Below are 27,790 nucleotides of genomic sequence, written 5' to 3' on the forward strand. Positions count from 1 at the left end.
CAGTCATGCAGTACCTGAATCTACTATTAGGAATACTTCTTACTTTACTTATTAGGTATGTTGCTAGGTGGTGGTGGGAATTATGCTTTTATTGTATTAAGCTATCCTATTTTTATTTTTATGAGAATGTAATGTTTGATCAACTGTATTTTAATCATAGAGCCAGACTCCTGGATCTGCTTTCTTTACAGCTGTGTGTTCTTGGGCAAGTCTCTGAACTCTTGTGGCTTCAATTATTTCACCTGTAAATTAAGGTTAACAATAGAGACTCAAGGTGCTGTGATGAGATTTTAAAGTTTATATAAGTTCCTTATTGAAGAAAAAAATGGCAACCCACTCCAGTATTCTTGCCTGGGAAATTCCATGGATAGAAGTGCCTGGTGAGCTACAATCCATGGGGTCACAAGAGTCGGGCATGACTTAGCTACTAAACAAAAACAGCAACAGCAATATAAATTCATTATAGCTATTAGTATTCAAGTGGCCATATATTCTTAGAATGACCTCTTCTTAATAGGCTGTTTTAATGAAAACACATGATTTATTTTGTGACTATTTTAGCTGGAGTTTTACATTAGCATATATAACTGAGCTTAATTTGTCGTTTGTGAATGCGTGTGTATGTGATTTTTTGCCATGCTAGCTTTGTAAAGAAAGGAAGTTTTAAGCTTTCCATCTCAATCTGTGATCTGAAGTATTTTAAATACATAGTCATTTTCTATTTTCTTAATATTTTTTTTTATTACAGAACAGTTTCAGACAGAGTTATTGAGCTCCTCTAGACCTCATTAGAGAAGGAAATGGCAACCCACTCCAGTGTTCTTGCCTGGAGAATCCCAGGGACAAGGGAGCCCAGTGGGCTGCCATCTCTGGGGTCACACAGAGTCAGACACGACTGAAGTGACGCAGCAGCACAGCAGCAGACCTCACACCATTTCCCCTATTATTAACATCTTAAATTGGTATGGCACAGTTGTCACAATTAATGAACCTACATTAATTAGTATTATTAGCTAAAGCCTATTCTTCATTCAGAGTTCTTAGTTTTCACCTAATAGATTTTTTTTTCTGTCCCAGAATCCCATTCAGGGTCCCATAATCCAATTAATCACCACATGTGGGATCCTTTTGGCTGTGACAGTTTCTCTGACTTTCCTTATTTTTGATGATTTTGACAATTTTGAAGAATATCAGTCAGATATTTTGTAGATTGTCCTTCAACTGGGACTTGTCGAATGCTTTTCTCATGATTAGACTGAAGTAACGTGCTTTTTGAAAGGATGACCATAGAGGTAGACTGCTATTTTCATGACATCATATCAAAAATACATGCTATCTATGTGATCTCTCACTGATGATATTAACCTTGATTACCTGCTTGAGGTAGTGTTTGCTAGGTTTTTTAATCGTGAAGTTAACTCTTTTTTTCTTATCCCTTTCCATGCTGTGCTCTGGAAAAAGTCACACGCACAGTCCACACTTAAGGAGTGAAGAGCTTTATTTTACCTTCATCTCCATAAATTATTTACATTTCTTCTGCATGGAAAATATCAGTATTTTCAGCTCCTTAAAATTCTCATAGAATTTTCTAGTGAATCTACTAGGGGACAATTTTTTTGTTTAAAAGGAATAACTTCTGAACAACTTTCTCACCTTTTAACACAGTTTTGTTTTTGTTTTTTTTGAGATGCACAATATTTCTTAATTCAAACTTACAAATTATATTTTCAGGGAAGATCATGTACTTTATTCCCCCGTAATTAGCACCTTATACCTTTTAAATGCTTCTCTCCCCCTTTCTCCCATGATTGCTGTATTTAATCTCTCTAATCAATCCGAGTAGTGAATTGTCTTATTGCTGTTGAATAGAATCTTCTTTATCAAGAAATCAGTCCTTATATATATTTTCCATTTCAATTCCTTTCATAATTTGAGCTTACATTTTTTATACATTTAAGTTGTCTTCTTTGGTTTTCTATATACTTTCCTTGAAGTTATAAACTCAGTAAACTGGATGTTTAACTTACTTTTGTTTACTTCTGAAGAATCTTTGTTGCTTTCTTCACACCCATTATCTTTTTTATCATTATTTGTTTATTTTTGGCTGTGATGGGTCTTTGAGGGTTTTTCTCTAGTTGTAGCAAGTGGGGGCTACTCTGTAGTTGTGGTGTGTGGGCTTCTCATTGCAGTGGCTTCCCTTGTTCTAGAGCCGCACCCCAGGCTCTAGAGCACAGGCTCAATAATTGTGGTGTACAGGCTTAGTTGCTCCACTGCTTGTGGGATCCTCCCAGATCAGGGATCAAATCCACGACTCCTGCACTGGCAAGAGGATTCTTTACGACTGAGCCACCAGGGAAGCCCCACATCTATTATCTTTTGAATCATTTCCTTACTGGGGCTTCCCTGGTAGCTCAGATGGTAAAGAACCTGCTTGCAATCCAGGAGACTTGGGTTCGATCCGTGGGTCAGTAAGACCCCCTGGAGAAGGGAATGGCTACCCACTCCAGTATTCTTGACTAGAGAATTCCATGGATAGAGGAGCCTGGCAGGCTGCAGTTCAAGGGGTCACAAAGAGTTAGACTCAACTGAGCGACTAAGCCTCAGTTCTACATTGCTGATTTGGTTTTTTACAGTGATAATTTCTTTCCTTGCTACTACTAATTCTGTTCTAGTTCTGAAGTGACATTTTTTTCTCTTTAGTTACCTTTCTCATCTTCTTTCATATTTTCCTGTTGATTTACTTCATACATGCTAAGCTTTTTTTTTAAAAGTATTCTTGAGAACTTGGAGAAATGTGAAATGAAAATACTCTTCAATTTCCCTAAGCAAGCACACAAATGTAATATAACGGTTAATAATCAGACCACTGTAGTTTAAATCCAGATAATACCTGTTTGTGCCGGGATGACTTAAATGAGTCCTTAAATGAGGATTTAATCCCTCTGTACTTGAGTTCTTGCTCCTGAAAAATGGAGATGATGCTGGCAGCTTGAAGGATTCTTGTGAGGTTTCAGTGAATTAATTCATATAAAGTGCTCAGTACTTGATAGACATGCCTTCATTATGCAGTGATCTCTCTTTTATGTATTTGTTTCCTTTTCTATGTGTGTGTGCTAAAGTACTAGGTTGACCAAAGATGTTTTGGAAAAAATGAACAAACCTTTTGGCCAACTCAGTATTTATATAGGTCCCTTGTGGTTCCCACCCATACCTCCAGTCTCGGACTATAAAAGTCAATCGTGTGATTTTGCTCCTGTGTGATATAACCCTTGCACTGGGCCACCTTGACTGGTTGGAGGCCTGTTGCCATGTGCTGATAGTATTATGTACGCATATGGTCAAGAGGCAGGTGGTGGGAAGATGGCCCCTTGGCATTTTTTCACCAATTCAGGGAAAACTAGCTATTCTTGCACTTTAATTCTACAATGACATTGCATAATTTGAGGAAAATCCCCCCCGCCCCCCACCACCAATTTCCAAGTTAAGTTCTGCAATTGTGTATGTTTTCCCCTGCTCTGTTGCACTGGCCCAAGATCCTAAGCTACAGACCTTTAGAAAGACTGGTGAGCTGTGGAGGGGGAGACATCAAGATGTGGGCACAGAGCAGCCTTCCCCACCATATCCCAGTACTGCAGACCTCACCTTGTCTGTGGTGACCTCACCTGGCCTGTGGTCCACCAGCCTTGAGATGCTGGAGAGTATCTAAGCTGGAGAGCTTGACCTGGGGCTTCACAGTGCCGTCCCCTTTCTGCTTGTAACGTGGGACCATGCTCCAAGGATGAGAGTTTTGTCTCCTCTTGGCATCCCCCTAATTCATCCAAATTATACTAAATCTAGCAAGGAGCCTTAGAATTTGTAGTGTGTGATAGGAATAATTCCCAAGTTTTAACCTAAGTAAAAATATTTTCTCAAGGTGTTGTGCTTATTTTATTGATCTCTGTGACTATCAGAAAGGAACGTTATTGCAGACTCATCTTTCAGGGCCATTCCTAACATAGGCCAGGGTATATTTAACTCCGTGCTGGATTTTGATAGGGAGCAAGGAAGCAGTGTCCAGCGTTGTTTATTAATTATCACTGCCAGGCCTGCCCTTCTAACTTTTTCACAGTAATAGTTAAATACCTGGAAACTATAATCCTCAACCTACATGCAAGCAGGGTTCCAATTACAAGAGCATTAGGACAAAGTTTGGAAGGCTGAACACAGTGAGAACTGAACACTGTGCTGAGGAGGCCACTGCAGGGAGGAGTAGGAGGATCAGTGATGGTAGACGGGGTTTTTGCCTGGGCCTGTGGTACTCTCCTGAACACCACCCACTGTGTGCTACACAGGATCGCTAGCTGTGTCCCATCCATCCTACACTTCAGGATTTCCTGGAAGTCGCTATCTTGACTTCTTCTTCCCCAGCCTCCCAAAGTCTATGGACTGTTTCCATCTTCTATATTAAACGTCTTTTTTTTTCTTGAATTACCTAAAGTGGCTTCCATTTATCTAACTGAACCCAGGCAGAAGCTCATGGGCCTTTGGTAGAGAAGGGATAGGAAGGTCAAGGTGATGTCTGTCCCTACCCTGCCATATGAACCCTTAATAGAGCCTGACCTCTGGCAGAACCTGAAGGTCCATCTCTTTTCACCTAGTATCTCTAGAGATATAGGAGCATAAGTAAGTCTCTTCTGTGGCCATGTGACCAGATATGACATAGAATGGGGGAGAGGGCATTTCCCCACATGCCATGGAAAGCCTGGATTTGATTCTCTGAGTATCTTAGAAGCACAATCATGCCCAGTAAAGATGTCAGTAATCTCTGGGGGTCCTGGCCCTGGGTGAAAGCCCCAACAGGGTCCTGAGAGTGAGATACAGAGGACCCAGCAGTGCCCAGTGAGAATGGGCTAGATGAGAGAGAGACAAGAGAAAAATTGATGTTGGACGCCAACTGAAGAAGCAGCCAGCAAGGCTTATTCATAAGCATTTATGAGAAATACAAAATAACTAAGTCGGATGTGATAACAGGCTGGGGCCAAGAAGTGGTCAGCAGGGGATAAAGCAGCATGGTGGGGTGGATGCCCTAAAAGACTATGGAAGAAACTAGAAAGATCACATTAAGTTCCACTTTTAGACAAATTAGCCCAGAGTTCCAATGACTGCTGAAAAGTAGACTGAGGAAGAAAAACTGTATGAGAGATGATTATGATAGTGAAGTTTATACAGTGCTTAACTACAGGCCAGGCATTGTTCTAAATGGTTCACATATTATAAGTAATTTAATCCTCATGGAAATCCTATGAGATAAATACTGTTGTTATCATCTCATTTTTACAAATAAGGAAACTGAGACACAGAAAATTTAAATAACTTGCCTAAGGTCACACGGCTCATAAATTGCAAAATCAGGATTGCAAACATAGGCAGTCTAGCACCTTAATCTGTACTCTTACCCAATATGCTATATTGTGCCATGGAAACTGTTTATAAGTTCTCTGTTTGTAAGTTAACTGATTTTTAGAGAGAGAGAGAGTTGGGATAAGAAAATTTGGCCAATGGCATAGAATCCAATAGGCTCCTATTGTTTAGAAATGGATGGGATCTTAGAGATACACATGCTTCCACTTTACAGATAAGGAAGCTGAGGCAATGAAAGAGTATTCATTAAATGTCAGATGGTAGTTAATTGTAGAGTGACTAGTATTAAATAGCATGCATGTTTCCTGATTTCTTCTTTGATGGATAAGATTAGGCGAATCCCCTTTTCCTTAAGGCATGTAGACTTGCCAGCAGATATACTGGCTAAAATGTTGAGTCTCACAAAGCATTCCATCTTGGTTAATGTTTTACTTTTAAAAAACTTTATCTTATGAAAAGCCTATATGCTTAAGAGAATTAGTGAATAAAATAGTTATAAGTCATTTAGAGTTTAGAGTAAAATAAGGTGTTCAACAGTTTCCCTTATGATGTATTCTTGAAAAAGTATTAGTTGCTCAGTCATCTCACCCTTTGTGACCCCATGGACTGTAGCCCACCAGACTTCTCTGTTTGTGGGATTTCCCAGGCAAGAATACTGGAGTGGGTAGCCATTGCCTTCTCCAGGGAATCTTCCCAACCCAGGGATTGAACCCAGGTCTCGCATTGCAGGCAGACTCTTTACCATCTGAGCCACCAGGGAAGCACCAATGTATTATTTGATATACTCTTGAAAAGCACTAAGTTGTAACTTAACTGAGAGGGAGGAGGATGTGTGACTTCTATGATATGGTGTAAAGAAAAAGCCTGTTCTCTTTGAGGTAGATCTAAATCTAGTATGAGTGGCAAGATCAAATGGGATGGTCTCTGGACTTGGTATCAGAAAAACCTAGATTGGTTTCCATATTTTCTATTTGACACCTGCTCTAAATTTTTTTCTTTATCTCTACCTAATGTCTTGATGATCTAGTGTCTTGATATCTACCTGTCCCATATACCTTCAAGGTTTCTTGCAAGAAATGAAGTAATTCTCAGTAAAAGTGCTTTACAGCTATATAGAATTCTTGGCAATGTGTAGGCTCAAGAAGAGGCTGTACATCATCAAACAGTGACATAGATCCCAGTTTTATCCACACCCCAGTACACGATTTTACCTTTCCTGGAGGTTTGTACTTGAGCCATGTTTACAGTATCATTATTGACAGGACCTCCCACTATGGTTCCGGCTTCTACTGTATTAAACATTTTGATTCTCTTCTCCCAGACACTGGTGTTTACCTACTGAAATAAAAGTAAATATAAAAAGAGGTGTCCTATAGCATGGCCCAAATTCTTTTAAGAATTAGGAGGAAATGTTTAGTGGAAAAAGTGCTAAATTAGTGTTCAAGAGACATGATTTGTTGTCCAGATTCTATCACTACCCAAATGTGTAGTCTTGGGAATGGCACTTCTCTGCTTTTCTCAAATGAGGGATCTGGTCTGGCTTGCCTTAATGGATTATAATCTTCTTTCCAGTTCTATGTTTCCATATCTTTCAGCTGCTACCAGTAGCAACTTGATGTTAAAACCTGACAATCTTCTTTGAAATTTCACCTGGAAGATTCCAATAGATTAAATAACCTGAAAACTAGATCTACTAAATAAGATCTAGATATACAAGATAGCATATTAAAAAGTAGAGACATTACTTTGCCAACAAAGGTCCATCTAGTCAAGGTTATGGTTTTTCCAGTGGTCATGTTTGGATGTGAGAGTTGGACTGTGAAGAAAGCTGAGCGCTGAAAAATTGATGCTTTTGAACTGTGGTGTTGGAGAAGACTCTTGAGAGTCCCTTGGACTGCAAGGAGATCCAACCAGTCCATCCTAAAGGAGATTAGTCCTGGGTGTTCATTGGAAGGACTGATGCTAAAGCTGAAACTCCAATACTTTGGCTACCTCATGCGAAGAGTTGACTCATTGGAAAAGACCCTGATGCTGGGAGGGATTGGGGGCAGGAGGAGAAGGGGACAACAGAGGATGAGATGGCTGGATGGCATCACCGACTCTATGGACATGAGTTTGGGTAGACTCTGGTAGTTGTTGATGGACAGGAAGGCCTGGCATGCTGCGATTCATAGTGTCGCAAAGAGTCAGACACAACTGAGCAACGGAACTGAACTGAACTGATACAAGATAGAATCTGGCAAACATCTTTTTTACTATTTATTTATTGATTCTTGGCTGTGCTGGGTCTTCACTGCTGTGCATGGGCTTTCTCAGTGCTCGGGCTTCTCATTGCAGTGGCTTCTCTTGTGGTACAGCATTGGCTCTAGGGCACATGGTCTCAGTAGTGGTGGTGTACAGGCTTAGTTGCCCTGTGGCACATGAGATCTTCCTAGGCCAGGGATCGAACCCATGTCCCCTGTGTTGGCTGGCAGATTCTTTACCATTGGATCAACAGGGAAGTCCTGAGAAAGCATCTTTTAAATACATATATTCAAAGATAGTATGAGATATCTCCATGGATGTAATGAAAAATTAGAGGAATGAGCTTACTCTTCAGAAACCTTGGGCCTGGGGACAAAGCATCAGTTTTTGTCAGGGGCTTGTCAGGTCCTTGTAGGGAATGGAGGATGAAACCTCAGACTCATGCCAGGAAGGCAACATTAATAGAGATCTTGACATAGAGCCAGAAACCTCAAGGGAATTCAAAACTGAGTTAGAGGCTCTACCCTTTGCAGCAAGTGAGACAGTGACAGCTCTAATGTGCATTGTCCTCAGCCTCTCCTGAAAGTTACAAAAATTCATAACTATGTTTTGGGAAGTTGGAGTTTGGAATTCACATTGTCCTAACTGAGAACTCTTGCTCAGCTGAAAAACTGAAGTAAGAAGAATTGGGCCTAGGCTGATTTGCTCAACACAGATCACACAGAATTACTGAAGATGAAGCTCTACTTAATATGAATTCAAGATCCAAAATTATAAACACTCATAGAAGTGATCATCCAAGGCAAATCCTCAGACTCAGCACATAGCATGATTAAACTGCTGAGAACTTCCAAAAAAATAGCCTGCACTGATAAACACATTCTATAAGCATCCTTTAAATAACTACAGTACTTTGGCCACCTGATGCAAAGAACTGACTCATTGAAAAAGACCCTGATGCTGGGAAAGATTGAAGGCAGGAGGAGACAGGGATGACAGAGGATGAGATGGTTGGATGGCATCACAAACTCGATGGACATGAGTTTGAGCAAGCTCCAGTAGTTGGTGATGGACAGGGAAACTTAGTGTGCTGCAGTCCATGGGGTCACAAAGAGTCAGACATGACTGAGCAACTGAACTGAACTGAAAATAACTGAAGAAATAAAATATAAGAAGATAACAAAAGAATAGGCAGATTTAAGAAGGATACTGCTTGAAATACAAAAGACAAATTTAGACACTGTGATTGGAAACTAGCTGACTAGACATAGCTAATGAAAGAATTAGAGAAATAGAAGGTAGAGCTAAGTAAATTATATCAAATAAGGCTGAGTAAGATGATGAGGTATGATAGCAAAGTTAACAGACCTGGAAAATGGAGTGAAAAGGTCCAGTATACATTGAATAAGAATTCTAAGAGGAGAAAAAGAGAATTGGAGAGAGGCAATACTTTAAGAAATAATGAATCAGACTCATTCAGAACAGATGAAACATGATATTTCTCAGATTCAAGAATCACAATGAGTCTCAAGCCAATGAGATGAAATTTATACCTGGACATATCAGAAGGACACTGTCAGATACAAAACACAAGCTTTATTTATAATAATAGCTGCCATTAAAGGTCATTGACAAAAGGGAAGAAATCCATTTCAGTATGATATCAGATAGAGGAGTGGTGGTTTTTTTTTTTAAACATTTTCAAGATAATATAAAAAAGACAAAATACAGGAAAATAGGTGAAGAACAGGTAACTATCAGAACAGTAGACAAATACAGATGAACAACAAATGGGGTAAATGCACTCTGCCTTATTATAAAGGAAGGACATGGATGTCAAAGAACAATATCATTCTATTTATTACCCATCAACTTTCATAAATATTTAGAAGACTTTTATCACCAAGTTTAGGCAAAAGTGTGAATAAATAAGCTATTGTTTATAGTGGTCAAATTTCATCCCTTCCATCTGATACCGCTGCTTCATGGTGTCTGCACAGCCACACAGAGTATGTCCCAAGACACCCCTTGTAGCAATATTTGTAAAAGTAAAAAATCAGAGACAATAATCAATGATCATTAATAGTTAAATTAAGTGAAGTATATGTAAACTTTAGAATACTATATAGCAGTCAAAGGAATTCACTAGATCTGTCTTTGTGACCCCATGGACTGTGGCCCATCAGCCTCCTCTGTCCATGGAATTCCCCAGGCAAGAATACTGGAGTGGGTTATCATTCCCTTCTGCAGTGGATCTTCCCAACCCAGAGATTGAACCCAGGTCTCCTGCATTGCAGGCAGATTCTTTACTGTCTGAGCCACCAGGGAAGCCCTTTAAAAGCATATAAAAATTTAAAAGACGTATTAGGTGAAAAAAAAGTATGTTTGTAAAATATTAAGTATAAGATTCTACAACTTTTCCATCTTTTAGTTTTTTATATGCTTTTTAATGTAGATTCAATGGATTCCTTTTGATTGCTGTATAGTATAGTAAAATTTACATAAGTATAACATATGTATACATAATATCCCATTATGTAACTTATGTATTTGCAAATGAATAGAAAATGATGAAAAGAAACTTACAACACTGAGACAGTGACAGCTCTCATCTACATTGTCCTGAGTCCTGGTTTTAAAGTTAAGATGCATGAATCTGGTAACATGGGTCATCTATGAATATATATAAGGGAATGAAGAGGACCATTGCCTTGGGAGGAATGGCCACATGGAAATTTAAATCTATCTATAATGGCAACCCACTCCAGTATTCTTCCTGGAGAATCCCATGGACAGAGGAGCCTGGTGGGCTACAGTCCATGGCAAAGAGTTGGACACGACTGAAGCGTCTTAGCACATAGCATGGTGTTTAAATGTATTACAACAGTAATGTATTTGTGAGTTATTACTATGGTTAAAAATACATTTAAAACCGCAATAACAAAAAACTCTCACAAAAACTGAGGTCGCAGTGTTTGAAGTGTCAGAATCTTTCATTCTGACACCTTCACAAACCATGTGCACCCATGTTCGTGCATGATAATGTGTGTCAATGGCTATTCACATAGTCCTGATTCCAATTTGACTGAACATATCCTATTCTGAGAGGAAAACAATAAGTGTTGCCTTTATTCTAAAGTGATGGGAGAGACTTGAGAAGGAGGAGGCTGCTGCACTCACTTCAAGGGCACAAACTGAGACAAACCTGAGAAAGCTTCTTTAGAGGAAGTTGCTGGTATGCGCGTCACTTATTCACCCTGACTTCATGAAAGAGAGCAGGTGGATGCCGCCCCTTACTCCAAGGCAAACAATATTGGCTGCCTGCAACGGGGTCGTCCAGAGCTTGACTTCTGTCCCCTGGAGGTTGTGTGTGTGTGCCCCACTATGTGTGCCTGAGAGAGAGGAGGAAACTGATGAGTAACACAGACCTCAGACTCTAAGGCCGTGGGGCGCCAACTCATGGCCTGAGGCTGCAGGGCAGAGGAAGGGCCCACAGCACATCGGAGGGTTGTAAGACTTCCCACAGCAGCAGGTGCAAGGATGCCTGGACAGACACATGCAGGTTCCTTCTGAGCCAGATATGAATGACTAGAGAGGTCCAGGTTATAGCCTTTTAAAATCCTGCCAAGAGAACTGTCTTGAGGGACCACATGACTCCCCAAAAGGTGAGATGGAGTGCCAGATGCCCAACGGCTGAGGGAGGAACAGTAAGGGCTGAGCAGAGGGCAAGGGAGAGACTGATGGGTGTCCCCAGCAGGGAACTCTCCAGAAGAGTAATGCTGAACATCCACCCAAGCCTAGAGAGCCACAATGCCAGATCTTAAGAGTCCAGGGAACAACCATACTTCCTGCCTTTTACTGACCACCCTAACTACCAGCCTGAAATGGATCAGCAGCCTCAGTTACCAGGAGGGGCAAGAGGAGTTGACAGAGAAAGGGAATGAGAAGCTAAACCAAATCTTCCACCACCACCCTCCCCAACCAGACCCAAGCTGGAGATGAGGAGAAGTTCTGCTTCTAGATAAAATTTGGGAGTTGCATGCTTTTCATCAGACTGGAGCCATGAATTATCACATGAGATTATTTGGAGGCTGAAAATAACCAATGGCTTTTTCACTCTCTGAAAATGATCAGAAAAGTTATGGAGTTGAGCAGAGGTAAAGGGAAGTGAGGGCAGGGCAGGAGTTGCTTGTAAAATAAAATTTCTAATTTCTCTCTATGGAGTACTACTTTAATTAACATAAGAGCATGGATATATCTGATTCTTTGATGATATTGTTTTTAAGTGTAAATAGAAACATTGCATAATGTCTGTGTTGTGCACATCACAACTATAGTGGGTAGCGATTAATTAATACAACAGTTGCCTCATTACATCATTTTTTTCTTTTTTTAAAATTTTATTTTATTTTTAAACTTTACAATATTGTATTAGTTTTGCCAAATATCGAAATGAATCTGCCACAGGTATACCTGTGTTCCCCATCCTGAACCCTCCTCCCTCCTCCCTCCCCATACCCTCTCTCTGGGTCGTCCCAGTGCACCAGCCCCAAGCATCCAGTATCGTGCATCGAACCTGGACTGGCAACTCATTACATCATTTTAAAACACAGAGATTATAGACCAAAGAGCCCTCCAGTCCATATTGAAATCAGAAACAAACTGAAAGTTGAATTGGAATTCAAATCATTGCTCATTGGCAAAATAGAGTGGGAACTGACAAGAAACCTGTCACAAGAAGGGACTGAATATCCCGATATAACAGTAATTTATCATGCCTGTCTACCCCTTAGGGCAATTAGTTCGAAGACATAGCATTCAGAGTAACGTTTTTTCCTAAAGGTTATACCTATCAGGGAGCTTCTCAGGTGACTCAGTGGTAAAGAATCCGCCTGCCAATGCAGAAGACTCAGGTTTGACCCCTGGGTCAGGAAGATCCCCTGGAGGAAGAAATGGTAACCCGCTCCAGTACTCCTGCCTGGGAGATCCCATGGACAGAGGAGCCTGGCTGGCTACAGCCCATGAGGTCACAGAAGAATCAGACATGGCTTAGTGATTAAATAATGATAATACCTCGCAGGACTCTTCTAGTGTACCAGCACCTGAAAGTTCACTGACCACTAGTTCATTGATCCCGTAAATATTTGTTGAACCAATAAATCGAATATTTTGCTACCTTAGCTCTTTCTCTTGCATTTATGACTGAAGGACTTAGTTTGCATTAAACTTCCCCTTTCCATACTTATTGTTACAGAAGTGCTTACTAGTTTTTCTGGTAACCAGCAATGATGTCAGCATATTGTCCACACCTGCATCCCTTACCCTGTATCTGCTTTGTCCCAATTTCCACTGCCTTGTTAACTCCAGCAAAGTCTCCAGGAGAGGCACAAAATGAAAAGAAAGAAGTAAGAATGACATTTGCTATGAAGATAATGACAGTAGCACTGACAACAACTTAGTAACCAGCGTCACTTGGCCAAATCTAACTACTTTACCTGGTTGTGTGAGGAAGTTATATCCAAGCTGAAATGGGAATGGTGAGAAAGAGGCAGCTCTGAGCAAGGGCATGCCAGGCAAAGAAACAAAGCAAGTTTTCCAACATGACCAGGGCAGAGTGAGTGAGAAGGTCAACGGTGGGAGATGAGATCAAAGTGGTGGTCGAGGACACACCATGTGGGGTCCTGTGAGTAGGTAAGGGGACTGGATTTGCCTTGGCTGCTGTAGGGGGGCATGGTCTACAAGGGTCAAGACTGGGAACCAAGAGACTTGAGAAGAGGCTGTCATAGCTACCTATTCAAGAGTTAATGGTATCCGGGCTGGGCTGTCGTGGGGATCTGTTTTGTAGCTAGAGTCAAGAAGAACTGCTCATGAGGTAGATAGGGGGATCAGGAAAAGGGGAGACTTTTTTGGAGACTTCTAGAATTATGGCTTGAGTGAGTGAGTGAATGGTGCTGTGCACTCAGTGGCAGTGGGGAGATAAGCAAGAGGAGAGCAAGTCTCCAGAAGAAAAACAGGAGTTTCATTTTGGACATGTTGGGTTTGAGTTGACTGTTTGATCCAGAAGGGAAGACTGCCAAATAGGCATTGTGTCTATGAGTCGGTAGTTCAGGACAGAGGGCTCAAGTAGAAATATAAATTTGCCTTATCTATTTACTTGGAGACCAGGAAATGAGGAAGAACCAGCAAAAAAATTGGGCCATTCATTCCTGTATCAATTTCCTATCACTTTCTCTGGCCAAGACTGTTTCTGTGTCTATTACCTTTGCATTAAATATATCCTGGTCATCTGCCATTGATTAGTTCACTGTAGAATGAGACTTTTCCTTAAGGTACCAGGCAGAGCTATTAATAGCACAAATGTTATCTTTGTCTGGTCTCCGCACTGAGCATTTCCTATATATAAGAACAGTTCATGGCTCTTATTCATAGGCCCCAAATTAAAGTTCTCTGCCCCAAACTCTTCACTCATTACCTACTTCCCAAAGCATTGTGGGATTTCATTTTGTTTTACTTTTCCCCCATGCATAAATTAATTGGAAAGGTCAAATCTGTTTTGGTTATTTGATCTGTTAGCCCCTATGAAAATCTCCCTCTGCCAGAATTTACATTTATTGTCTCACTATAGATATGACTGATTTTTTTTAAATTAATGCATCCCATAAAAACAAGCCCAGTTTAGGAATCTTAAACTACAGGCTATCTAGTCTAATTCCAATAAATGGGTGATATTAACTCTAAAAAGTATAATTTTAAATTATTGATTTGCCTCCAGGTCTCTGTAGCCATCCTTTTGGATAATTTTATTCCCAGAGTTTTACTCCCTAGAGTTCTGGGACCCTGGTTTCTTTCTCACTTTTCAGAATTATCTCAGGAAAAGTCTCTTCCCCACCCCCAAAACAGCAAACCAAGCAGCTCTCTATGGGAAAACCCATTCTCATCATCTCAAAAGCAGAATATTAAAGAACAAAAGATGGAAAGCTCACCGGAGGGAGGTGGACTACAGGATCCTCATTCCATTCAAATCGATTTCTCTAAACATTCCCAAATTTCCTAGTCTCTAGGAGATAAATGATTACCCTAAACCTTTAGCCCCTGTGTTACCACAGGGGAGTTTATTGGCATAATGGTTTAATTTTAACTTTACTTTCATTGTCTCACTGACAAGTAGATCGAGCTCATTAAATCCTGCTCATGCTTCAGGCCCAGACGAGGCCACCACCATCATCCCTGATCTTCCATTTGGAATGGATGCTCCTCCTTATATAGGAGCCTGACAGCCCATGCTCCTTGTTTAAGCACTGGTGCCTTATGGGGTGGCTCAGGGTTATTATATTCTTTATGAGAAGGGCTATGTCTTGTCCCTTTTAAGCCCTCCCTCTGTCACCCTCTTGTTTAATACAACTAGGCTCTCCAGAGTAGAAACTTAATATATTTTGGTTAACTTTAATGATTTTTGTGGTTTTCGGATTATATCTATTTGCACAAAGCCACTGAGTTTTCTGTGAAAATAGACACCATGTGATTCTTCTCCCTTTTTTTAAATTTAATTTTTCAATTGAAGAATAATTGTTTTACAGAATTTCTTGGTTTTCTGTCATGCATCAAGAATCTGCTCCCTTTTGTAACAAAACATTTCATAAGACTCAGGCATGCTTGTCCGTCTGCTCATCTCTGATTCTCTCTCTCTCTTTAAACTGAACTATATTTGATTTACAATACTATATTAGTTTCAAATGTACAACATAGTAATTCAATATTTTATAGATTATACTCCATCAGTTCAGTTCAGTCGCTCAGTCATGTCCAACTCTTTGCGACCTCATGGACTGCAGCATGCCAGGCTTCCCTGTCCATCATCAACTCCCAGAGCTTACTCAGATTCATGTCCATCAATTCAGTGATGCCATCCAACCATCTCATCCTCTGTTGTCCCCTTCTCCTCCTGCCTTCAATCTTTCCCAGCATCAGGGTCTTTTCATGAGTCAGTTCTTTGCATCAGGTGGCCAAAGTATTGGAGTTTCAGCTTCAGCATCAGTCCTTCCAATGAACACCCAGGACTGATCTCCTTCAGGATGGACTGGTTGGATCTCCTTGCAGTCCAAGGGACTCTCAAGAGTCTTCTCCAACACCATAGTTCAAAAGCATCAATTCTTCGGTGCTCAGCTTTCTTCACACTCCAACTCTCACATCCATACATGACTACTGGAAAAACCATAGCCTTGACTAGATGGACCTTTGTTGCAAAGTAATGTCTCTGCTTTTTAATAAACTGTCTAGGTTGTTCATAGCTTTTTTTTCCAAGGAGCAAGCATCTTTTAATTTCATGGCTACAGTCACCATCTGCAGTGATTTGGGAGCCCCCAAAAATAAAGTCTGTCACTGTTTCCATTGTTTCCCAGTCTGTTTGCCATGAAATGATGGGACCAGATGCCATGATCTTAGTTGTTTAGTTGCTAAGTCATGTCCAACTCTTTTGCGACCTCTTGAACATTAGCCCACAAGACTCCTCTGTCCATGGAATTTCCCAGGCAAGAATACTGGAATGGGTTGGCATTTCCTTCTCGAGGGGATCTTTCCAACCCAGGGATCAAACCCACGTCTCCTGTATTAGCAGGCGGATTCCTTACCACTGAGCCACCAGGGAAGCCTTATCTCTGCTGGTCCTCCACTCTTTGGTTATTTTTGCTTCCTATTAGCCAGTCCCTGAGTCCTTACTCCAGTTCCCTGAATTCATTCTTTATACTAAAGTTTCCTATTTCAGGTAACTGTGTGGGTTTTCTCTCCTAATTAGATCTAGTGGTACAACCATAGATTTATCTTTTTATATTGAATCATTGGGATCATAGATTATCCTTGTGTGCTAATGATTAATGTTCTCCCAGAGTTGCTTTCTAATATTTATTAATAATATATGAAACAGGTCAAATCTAAGCAATTTTGAGCATGTTGTTTTCATTGGTTTCATCATATTGTTATATTTTTTACATATATAGAAATGAAATGTATTTTGGGGTAATTTGAGGTTCAGTTTTCTGTTTACATTTCCTAGAATCTCTTTGCCTCTTTTTGGGAAAAAGAAGTCTGCAGCTGCCATACACAGACAGACAGACAGACAGATAGACAGACAGACACACACACACACACGCACACACACATGGAAGGCACGTGTGCTTAATTCAAGGGACAATTGATTCGCCTAAGTTTACTCTTAGCTATTATATTCTTAGCTATTTCTAATCATGTTAATCCTCTTAGAAAGCTTTAGACTTTTCTTCACAATATCACTGTGTATTTTTGTTGTTTGTCCCAAATCTCTGTAGCTTTTGATGGTGTAGATGTATGGATTACATTGTTTTACTTTATAGCCTCGTAGTTAAAATGGAGCTTTTTTTTTTTTTTTCACAGTAATATACAGTACAGTAATGTATCTGTTTTCATTTCTCTCTTTAGATGTTCCTCTAAACACAATGCAATAAATCAACTCTTTGGAAAATTCCTTGACGAATATTCCTAAATATGTCACAAATGTCATCAATAATAATGATGGTGATACAAAGATTCTTTGTCACGTTCCTGACTCTCTGGGGAATGGTACTGATATTTCACCATCAAACATGATATTGGGCTTTAGGTTGAGATATACTAGGCACATATGTTAGGAATCCTATTTGTCTTATTTTAGTAAGCAATTTTTAAATGTAAAATAAGTGTTAATTATGCCTTTTTAGCAAATTTTGAATTTAAAATACTTTTTTGGGATGGGGGATTTGTTGTTAGCTCTGTCAGGTAGGAGGAAATTTCCCTCTATCCCTCTTGAGTTCTTTCAACTCGTCTAATGATTAAATTGACACAAGATTAACAGGAGGAAAAAAAAATCTAATTCTCAGTGGATTCTCATAGCAATGGGACCCCAAAGTGATCAGAACAGGTTGTTTATAGTATATAATTTTTAAACAGAGAAACAATTATTTGTGAAGATGTAACAAAACAGAGAGGCTTGTACTTGGGGCAGCTGACTAATGAAGAAGTAACAAAATTTGTTTATATAGCTTTCTTAGTCTTGAATTCTCTAAGTCTGGTGATATATTCTACCCTCCTGGTACAGGGTGACTTCACATGGAAGATTTATTTTCCACTTTTAGGGGGAAAGCAGGAGATGAGAGTAGGTTTTTAAATTATTTTTTTCCACTGGTGATTTCTCAGGTCACTTTAATTCAAAATAATCCACATGCTGTTTTCCATTGTGGTTGTACAAGTTTACATTCCTTCCAACCATGTACTAAGGTTCCCTTTTCTCCTCATTCTTGCCAACACTTGATATTTGTGTGGTCTTTTTGATGACAGCCATTCTGACAGGTATGAGGTGATATCTCATTGTCGTTTTGATTTGTGTTTCCCTAATGCTTAGCAATGTCTTTTCATGCAAAAAAGAAACAGACTCACAGATGAGGCAGAGAACAAACCAGTGGTTACCAGCGGAGGAGGGGAGGTGGGGAAGTGCTTCAAGGGGTTAGAGGCATAGAGGTGTTTCTCCATTGGTGATATTTTTGGTGAATAGCTTTGGGAGGCCCCATTCAAATCAAAGATTCTTTTTAGGGTACTGTGAATTTGTAAAAGAAAGTGTGTCTTTTTATTGGCAATCTATTGCTAGGAATCAATAAGTAGCTCCATTGATTCTCTTTTTTCTACTTTGTGACTAAAAGAAACTCCTTTATCTATTACAACCTAATCTCCAAAGTGACACACTCTAACTTCTGCTGTTTTGTGTTTTCTGCATCCCATAGACTAACCCTTGTATAATGTGGGGGCAGGGCTGCACAAGGGTGCCAGTACTAGGAGGCAGAGGTGATGGAGTGCCATCTTAGAAGCTGGCAGCCACACTAGACCTTCAATGAAGTCATCCAAAAGTCTGAAATTGGCTTAGAGTTGACCATGGTTAAATTATGTGCTTACTGTCTTTGTCTAATATTCCACGATAAGATAGTGTTGGTGATAAGAACTTTTAGGGGCAAGTTCCTGACTCAAATGACAGTAAAACTATTATTTCACTACTGGACATGCTGGGCTTTCTTTGGGGATGTATTCATTCAACAGTTTTTAGAATTTATCCCGTTAGCTTCAGCTTACTAAAAGTTTTTAACTGAAGAGTAACTGTAGTATTTTCAAGTGCATTTTTGGTAACCTTTGTTATGAACATAATGCTTTATCAGTATTAACTTACTAATTTGGTGAATCACCTTTATGGATGTCCCAGTATTGAATCATCCTTGGATTTGGGGGAGGAACCCTTTGAGGCAGTCATCAAGGACTCCAGCTGCAGATAAGCTAATTAAAGATCATCAGAAACCAAAGTATTTTCAGAGCAACTAACTTTCCAAAATAATAGCTGTAATTAACTATGTTTTTCTGGTTTATATGCTCATGGCTCTGAATCACACAGTTCACTGGATAGGACATGATGTACTTTTTGTTGAATTTATTATTTGCAGATGTGGTAAACATTCAAGCCCACCAGGTAGACAAGAGTTAATTCTCTTTATTATCCAGGCTTCCCTGGTGGCTCAGACAGTAAAGAATCAGCCTGCAATGCAGGAGACCTGGGTTTGATCCCTGTGGAGAAGATCCCCTGGAGAAGAGAATGGCTACCCATGTCTTGACTTAAAGAAGTTATCTCCAAGCATGTCCTTTAATACTTCTGAAGCATCTCATAGAATGACACTGTTTCTAGAAAGCCTCCAAGGATTTGTTAATTGGATGGAATATGAAAGGCAATTTTTCAAATAGAATAGTAGCTCAAGAGAAATACCAATACCTCAATAGTGCCCAAGTGTTTTGGCTTTTAGAACTTTCCCAGATTTTCTGAAAAGAGGCCAGATCATCTTCTTTTATTATTTGATGATTGTTACTCTACAAATCTGAGGTAGAAGGATCAGGAGGCTGAGAACAAGCCTCCAATTTTAAAATGAGGAAAATGAGCATGTTTGACTTCCTATTTTCTTTAGTGCACGGAAAACGGTCTTTCCCATTATCTGGCCTCACACCTCAGCTAGGATTTGAGGCTACAGAACAAGTGAATGAAGTATTCCTTTGCCTTTCATTGTCCTCTATACATTTATTTCATTTAGGAACCTATCTCAAATGTATGGAGTATGGGTTATAGACAGTGATGTGTTGGTAAATGTCCCTGGAAGAAGGCATGGCAACCCACTCCAGTATTCATACCTGGAAAATCCCATGGAGAGAGGAGCCTGGCCAACTACAGTCCATGGGGTTGCAAAAGAGTTGGATACAACTTAGTGACTAAGCACATATACACATACACATATGTGTTAATAAAACTCTTGACACTGCTCAAGGGTTAATGTATGAAATTCTGTTAGCTATTTTTATACAGTTTTAGAAATAAATTTTAAGCTAAAATGTCTCTTTGAGTTTCAGATTAGACCTATCATTTTGAAAGAATTGCTATTTCATACAAAATATCCATTTTTATAATTTCATTACCAACAATAGTATCATAAAATCAGACTACAAAGAACTGCTTGATTACTATCCATTTCATCACAGAAGTCACTCATACTATTGACTAATGAATACAGTCCTAACATAAATGTTGATTTTTTTTTTCTGCCAAGAAAAAACTATGTCAGAATGTTGCTCAGATGTCAGTGATATGAGTGATTATTTTGCTGAATCAGATAATAGATTCTGAACACTGGGAAAATATTTCCTTAATATTTGGGGCTCTTTACAGTGCAATAGCTACAGATATATCACACTTTTAATTCACATGTTCTCTAGGACATTCTTAAATCTAGGTAATCAAGAAAGCAATAGGTAAAGTCCTGCCTTATAGCATTTGTTGATTTCCATGGTGTAAAAAATTCCACCAGGCTGATTTCCAGCTACCAGCATGTCTGTGAAATCAGAATTGAGAAGAAAAGCACAATAGCAAGTCATTAAATAGCATTTCTATCATTCACGTAGAATTGATGAAAATAGCCTCAAGAACATAGTTAATAGTAAACATTGGCAAATAATTAGAAATTGATGTGTATTTTTACCTGTTCTAAATTTATTTAATTGTAGTTTTATAAAATTTAATTTTTAATAATGGTGTTTCTTATTTAACAACCAGTTTGCAAAATTTTCCAAAATTTAATGGTTGACCCTTGCAAGCAAGTTTGCTCACATTGGAACTTAATCTATCACAACACTGGCTCTATGAGTGATAACTTGTAGGGATTAGGGACAAAGTTGAATGCTTAAGAGAACCCCTAGTATCTGGCTCAAGCAAACACATTAGCTTTGTTTCCTCATAGTTCCCAATCTTTCCACTATAATCCATCTTATTGATACAAGCAGTCTCTCAATAATTCACAAATCTGACTATTTCACTCTCATACTCAGAAGCTTTGAACATCTACACTTTTGATTAGAGGTTCTTTTCTCCTACAGTTCACAGGGTCGCAGAGTCAGACACAACTGAAGCGACTTAGCACAAGCATGCACAAAAATTTGTGTCAACCATCCCCAAGCTGCCATCCAGTCAAATCTTCCCACTGCATGTCTATGATCTCTAGTCATATCAGATTCTTTATTACTCAAAGAAACCATTCTGGCCACACTGCAATGCCTTTGATGATGCTTTCCTGTCTCCTTCAATGGGTCTTGCCCTTTCCTCTGTATGGCATTTAGTGATTCCCTCATCAAGGTCTGGCTTAAATAACCTTCTCCTTAGAAAACTTTTCTTTACCTTCCTCTCCCAGTTGAACCAGACTCTCAACCCAGTAGCTCTCATACACTTTTTATACACATTATCTGCTGTAGTAATAATTTTTTAAGTGTATATGATTTTTCTAAAATTATTCATTTGTTCATCTCCATATCCATAAATTCCTTGAAACATTGTCTGATTTGCCACCAATTCCTGGGGGCTAAAAGCAGTTATCATTTGCATGTGAATGTTTTGTTTTGTTTTGTTTTTAGTAGCTAAGTCATGTCTGACTCTTTACAATCACATAGACTGTAGCCCATCAGGCTTCTCTGTCCATGGAATCTCCCAGGCAAGAATACTGGAGTGGGTTGCCATTTCCTTTTCCAGGGGATCTTCCCAACCCAGGGATTGAACCCACATCTCTTGCATTGGCAGGCAGATTCTTTACCATTGAACCACCAGATGTTCTGTTCAGTTCAGTTTAGTCACTCAGTCGTGCCCAACTCTTTGCGACCCCATGGATCGCAGCATGCCAGGCCTCCCTGTCCATCACCAACTCCCAGAGTTCACTCAGACTCACGTCCATTGAGTCGGTGATGCCATCCAGCCATCTCATCCTCTGTCGTCCCCTTCTCCTCCTGCCCCCAATCCCTCCCACCATCAGGGTCTTTTCTAATGAGTCAACTGTAGCCCCTGTTTAATCAGTAGGTCAAAGACATTTTAAATCCTTAAGTATACTGGCACTCCAAGGTTCAACCACCTAGCTTCATGATGTTATTTTTCCTTAATAAACTACTTGCATGGATTTTACATTATTCTCTTTAGGACTTTTGTGTCTACTTGAGCAACTGATATTAGCTTTGAGTTTACCTGTGCTATGTTTGTCATGGAGAAGGCAATGGCACCCCACTGCAGCACTCTTGCCTGGAAAATCCCATGGATGGAGGAGCCTGGTGGGCTGCAGCCCATGGGGTCGCTAAGAGTTGGCACGACTGAGCGACTTCAGTTTCACTTCTCACTTTCATGCATTGGAGAAGGAAATGGCAACCCACTCCAGTGTTCTTGCCTGGAGAATCCCAGGGACGGCAGAGCCTGGTGGGCTGCCGTCTATGGGGTCACACAGAGTCAGACACGACTGAAGCGACTTAACATGTTTGTCTAGTTTTGGTTTCAGAGTAATGCTGGCTCACAGAACCTCATAGAAGTTGCTTCATTTTTCTATTAGTTTACAAAACTGGGGATTTAAATTTTTTTTATTTATTATTTTTTTTTAATTTCTGACAGAAATAGAAGACATCCCATTAAGAATGTATCATCAGAGAACTGTGTTCAGACTGAACCGTTATGTGTTCATGTTACCAATATGGTATTGTGAACTTCATTCATAATCTTCCCCATTGGCTCAGCGAGTAAGGAGTCTGCCTTTAATGTAGGAGACGTGGGTTCCATTCCTGGCTTCATGCATATCAGTCTGTTTTCAGAACTTATTTTCCTCTTGATGTAATTTTATTTCTTGAACCTGTGAATCATGAACATGGTTCAAAATTTCCCTCCTTTTACCCCAAAGTAACAGTCAATGTGCAATTTTTCTACATTTCTTTCTTCACCTTACAGTATGTCATGGAGCTCTTTCCCTACCAGGACCTGAAGATGATTCTCATTCATTTCCAGGTGCTCTGGTGTGAGTGTGTCTTGGAAATTATTCAACCTTTCCCCTGTAGGTGTACATTTACATTATTTCCACTTTATAAAATATTGCAAATAATGCTGCCTGAACAGCTTTGTACATTTTTGTTAATTCATATATAGAGAATCATATTTTCAAGGTAGATTCTTAGAAGTGAAAATCCTGGGTCCAAGGTTAAGGCATATGTTACTTGATTAGATCTAACTGAAATTTCTCAGCATAAATAACTGTATCATTTTACATTCCCACCAGCAATGTACAGGTGTGCCCATTTCTCCTTAGTATTGTCAGCTGGGAAGGCTGTAGGATTTTTTAACATCTGATAGGCGAGAATTGATACATCTCAGTGTATTGGATTGGCCAAAAAGTTCGTTCAGGTTTTTCTGTAAGCTGTTATGGAAAAAATCCAAACGAACATTTTGGCTAACCCAATAATTTTAATTTGTCCTTTATTTTGATTATAAATGAATATCTTCTCATGTATTTAGGGGTAATTTGCCTTTTTCTCCCCTGTGAACTTTCAGTTTGTTGAATAAATAGGATTATACTGAATTTGACATCTTTAGGATGTCATATCATCCTGTCCACAAGTATAGGATGCCTTCATGCTTATTTAACTCTACTTTTGGTTCTTTTAGGAATACTTAGTTTTCTTATTAAGTTTACCGTAGACATTTCACATGTTTTGTATCTTTTGAAAATTCGGTCTTCTCCTTTTTTGTATCTTCTAGACACTTATGTGTGCTGTGTGCTATGTGTTGGTTCAGTTGTGCCTAACTTTTTGTGACCCTGTAGACTGTAGCCCGCCAGGCTCCTCTGTCTATGGGATTCTCCAGGCAAGAATACTGGAATGGGTTGCCATGCCCTCCTCATGGAGATCTCCCCTACCCAGAGATCTCTTACTTCTCCTACATTAGCAGGCAGATTCTTGGCCACTAGCACCACCGGGTTATAATTTATAATTAATGTTATTGACTTTTGTATTAGTTCCCTATCTTGCCACTTAACTGAAGTATCTTGTTTTTCACTGATTTTCTGAGGTTTTCGTTAAGATAGTTCTGTCAGCCTGTTACCTACAGATAGAGCATGCTCTTTACTATAGAATTCCTAGGCTCCCATTTTCTCCCTTTCCAGTGCTCCTTTTGAGAGCACTTATATAATACTTGCTATGCATTAGTCAACGTTCAAAGCACTTGATATATATGTACTTTAACACTCACAACAAATCTACAAAGTACCATCACTATTATTTCACAGAGAGGTTAAGTGACTTGTTACTTGGAATGCAGTCAAGATTCCTGCCATTGACCCTGGCTATAGGGTCTGTACCCTTACTCTCCACCTATTAGAAAATAAAATAGTTCCCCTTGAATTTTCCTTCTCTTTGTTCATCCACTATGGAATTCTAATCTTAGCTTGGAGACAAAAGCAAGAGGAGTTTCCTTTCTTTCTTTTTGTAATACCCACTATTCTAAGAGTGCCAGGCATCCATTCAGACTCTACTTGACTCCTTTCACCCTCAATGATTCACTTTAAATCTCTTGAGTAGGTTCAGGGCCATCTGGCTACTCTCCCTCCCACTCCGATTTTCACTTCTCTTTCAATTAAGAGCAAAGACATCAGTATTGTTGCTGCAGGAAAAGGAAGGGCAGAGATAAGGGCAGAATGAACTTATTTGTTCAATATGCTAGTAAATGTGGTATTTTCATTATGCTGAGTTAGTTTTGGCTTGGATTTGTCAAACACAGTCTCTTGCAGTGACAGAAGTCAAACTGAAATAGCATTTTAAAAAGACAAAAGTGAAGGCTGGTCCTTAAGTATACTAGGACGCTTCAGAAGATAAGAGCCTTTGAAACAAGCACACCTGCTGAGACTGGATATAAATGGATCTCTCTGTTCCTCACCCCAAATTTCCAAACTCATTTTTATCGCTCCCCTTCACTCCACTGTTCTTCTCAATCTTTTCCAAAAGGCAGAAGACACTTCCTCAGCCACCCTAGTCTCACTCACACCCTCATAAAAAGAAGTATGTGCAAGCTGCTGAAAATCTCAGAAAACATTGGCTCAGCTCAGGCCACTTCCCCACTTTTGGAGCAATCACTAAAGTCCAGGAGAGAAGTTATATTGGCTGTGTTGTTTAGTCAGAAGTCCTGTCCGCCTCTTCTGAGACCCCAGGGACTGAAGGCCCACCCAGGGCAATGGTTGTGCAAAAGTCAGGCCGGAGGATGCCTGACTTGTAGCTGCCATGTTGTTTGGCAGCCCTTGTATCAGAGTCTCCTTTCCAGTCAGGAAGACACAACAGACCTTTGCCTACCTGCTGTGCTACCTACCTTCAAAATAGAAACAGCAGAAAAACAACAGTTCTTAACAAATGATTGAGGGAAGTATTCGCAGGCTATTTTAGCTACTTGACTAGTGGGATAGGGTAAGATTAGTGTTCTGATTGGTTGATGTCTGGCAGGCATTGGATAATCAGAGAGTCAAATTGGCAGTCCTACTTATGTTTGTGCTGCTTTGTGCTTAGTCGCTCAGTCGTGTCTGACTCCGCGACCCCGTGGACTGTAGCCTGCCAGGCTCCTCTGTCTATGAGGATTCTCTGGGCAAGAATACTGGAGTGGGTTGCCATGCCCTCCTCCAGGGACTTTTACCTATATTCTGCTATAATCATTCCTCCAGTCAGATCTGGTTGTTTGAAAACTTTATTTGAATATGTGTGTGTTACTTCGCTTCAGTCGCGGGAGACCTGGGTTTGATCCTTGTGTTGGGAAGATCCCCTAGAGAAGGGAATGGATACACACCCCGCATTCAGACCTGGAGAATTCCATGGACAGAGGAGCCTGGCAGGCTACAGCCCATGGGGTCACAAAAAGTCGGACACCACTGAGCGACTTTCACTTTCACTTAAAGCAAGTTTGCTTCAAGTCCAGCTGTGATAGTGAGGTCAAGTCTTCCGCGCAACACTGGAAGTTGTAGAATTAGGTGCCTCTAGTACGGACGGGGGGAGCCTGGTAGGCTGCCGTCTATGGGGTCGCACAGAGTCGGACACGACTGAAGTGACTTAGCAGCAGCAGCAGCAGTACGCCTCGAGGACTGTAAGGCTGTTGGGCTGTTTCACTAAGAGCCAGAGGCTTTCTTTATTCAGAGCCACTTGAAGGTCTTTTGTCAAAGGAATGTTTCTTGTTTACTGACCTTCTAGGACACCAGCTGGAAGTGAGTACTAATTTATATTCTTTAATTTTGTTATTTTGGAATGCTACATAAATGAACAGAGATCTAATCTTACTGCATTGTGGTCAGAAAAGATGCTTGGAATGATTTCTTTTTTTTGAATTTACCAAGGCTAGATTTATGGTCCAGGATGTGATCTATCCTGGAGAAGGTTCCGTGTGTGCTTGAGAAAAAGGTGAAATGCATTGTTTTGGGATGAAATGTCCTATAAATATCAATTAGGTCTAACTGGTCTATTGTATCGTTTAAAGTTTGTGTTTCCTTGTTAATTTTCTGTTTAGTTGATCTATCCATAGGTGTGAGTGGGGTATTAAAGTCTCCCACTATTATTGTGTTATTGTTAATTTCTCCTTTCATACTTGTTAGTATTTGTCTTACATATTGTGGTGCTCCCGTCTTGGGTGCATATATATTTATAATTGTTATATCTTCTTCTTGGATTGATCCTTTGATCATTATATAGTGACCGTCTTTGTCTCTTTTCACAGCCTTTGTTTTAAAGTCTATTTTATCTGATATGAGTATTGCTACTCCTGCTTTCTTTTGGTCCCTATTTGCATGGAAAATCTTTTTCCAGCCCTTCACTTTCAGTCTGTATGTGTCCCCTGTTTTGAGGTGGGTCTCTTGTAGACAGCATATGTAGGGGTCTTGTTTTTTTTTTTTTTTTTCTCTCCAATTTTATTTTATTTTTAAACTTTACATAATTGTATTAGTTTTGCCAAATATCAAAATGAATCCACCACAGGTATACATGTGTTCCCCATCCCGAACCCTCCTCCCTCCTCCCTCCCCATACCATCCCTCTGGGCCATCCCAGTGCACCAGCCCCAAGCATCCAGCATCATGCATCGAACCTGGACTGGCAACTCGTTTCCCACATGATACTTTACATGTTTCATTGCCATTCTCCCAAATCTTCCCACCCTCTCCCTCTCCCACAGAGTCCATAAGACCGTTCTATACATCAGTGTCTCTTTTGCTGTCTCGTACACAGGGTTATTGTTACCATCTTTCTAAATTCCATATATATGCGTTAGTATACTGTATTTATGTTTTTCCTTCTGGCTTACTTCACTCTGTATAATAGGCTCCAGTTTCATCCACCTCATTAGAACTGATTCAAATGTATTCTTTTTAATGGCTGAGTAATACTCCATTGTGTATATGTACCACAGCTTTCTTATCCATTCATCTGCTGATGGACATCTAGGTTGCTTCCATGTCTTGGCTATTATAAACAGTGCTGCGATGAACATTGGGGTACACGTGTCTCTTTCCCTTCTGGTTTTCTCAGTGTGTATGCCCAGCAGTGGGGTTGCTGGATCATAAGGCAGTTCTATTTCCAGTTTTTTAAGGAATCTCCACACTGTTCTCCATAGTGGCTGTACTAGTTTGCATTCCCACCAACAGTGTAAGAGGGTTCCCTTTTCTCCACACCCTCTCCAGCATTTATTATTTGTAGACTTTTGGATCGCAGCCATTCTGACTGGTGTGAAATGGTACCTCATAGTGGT

At 39.9% G+C, this 27,790-nt stretch overlaps 2 protein-coding genes across 36 annotated transcripts in view; one reads left to right on the top strand and one right to left on the bottom strand.

The window, feature by feature from the left end:
- Nucleotides 1-14,738, bottom strand: part of SLC17A4 (solute carrier family 17 member 4) — a 34,185-nt gene extending 19,447 nt beyond the window's left edge. For 2 of the 8 annotated variants that reach the window (XM_019985900.2, XM_070777589.1), the window contains exons 1-2: nt 14,628-14,738; nt 6,612-6,738 (exon numbers count right to left, since the gene is read on the bottom strand). In XM_019985900.2, coding sequence (XP_019841459.2) covers nt 6,612-6,702 — 91 coding nt within the window. In that variant the 5' untranslated portion in view covers nt 6,703-6,738; nt 14,628-14,738. Of the gene's footprint in view, nt 1-2,890; nt 2,963-6,611; nt 9,991-10,849; nt 11,037-14,627 lie in introns of those variants that run through there. The other 6 variants (XM_019985901.2, XM_070777590.1, XM_019985903.2 and 3 more) reach the window with 4 other exon arrangements.
- The window catches only part of SLC17A1 (solute carrier family 17 member 1), a 247,276-nt gene that overhangs the window by 68,986 nt on the left and 150,500 nt on the right, over nt 1-27,790 (top strand). Inside the window, exon 13 of one of the 28 annotated variants that reach the window (XM_070777582.1) lies at nt 12,487-26,906. The exons of the other annotated variants lie outside the window; for them this stretch is intronic. The gene's annotated coding sequence lies outside the window, so the exon portion shown is untranslated. Of the gene's footprint in view, nt 1-12,486; nt 26,907-27,790 lie in introns of those variants that run through there. 28 annotated transcript variants of the gene reach the window in all.

Source organism: Bos indicus, chromosome 23 (assembly GCF_029378745.1).
Source record: "Bos indicus isolate NIAB-ARS_2022 breed Sahiwal x Tharparkar chromosome 23, NIAB-ARS_B.indTharparkar_mat_pri_1.0, whole genome shotgun sequence".
NCBI classification, from domain to species: Eukaryota; Metazoa; Chordata; class Mammalia; order Artiodactyla; family Bovidae; genus Bos; species Bos indicus.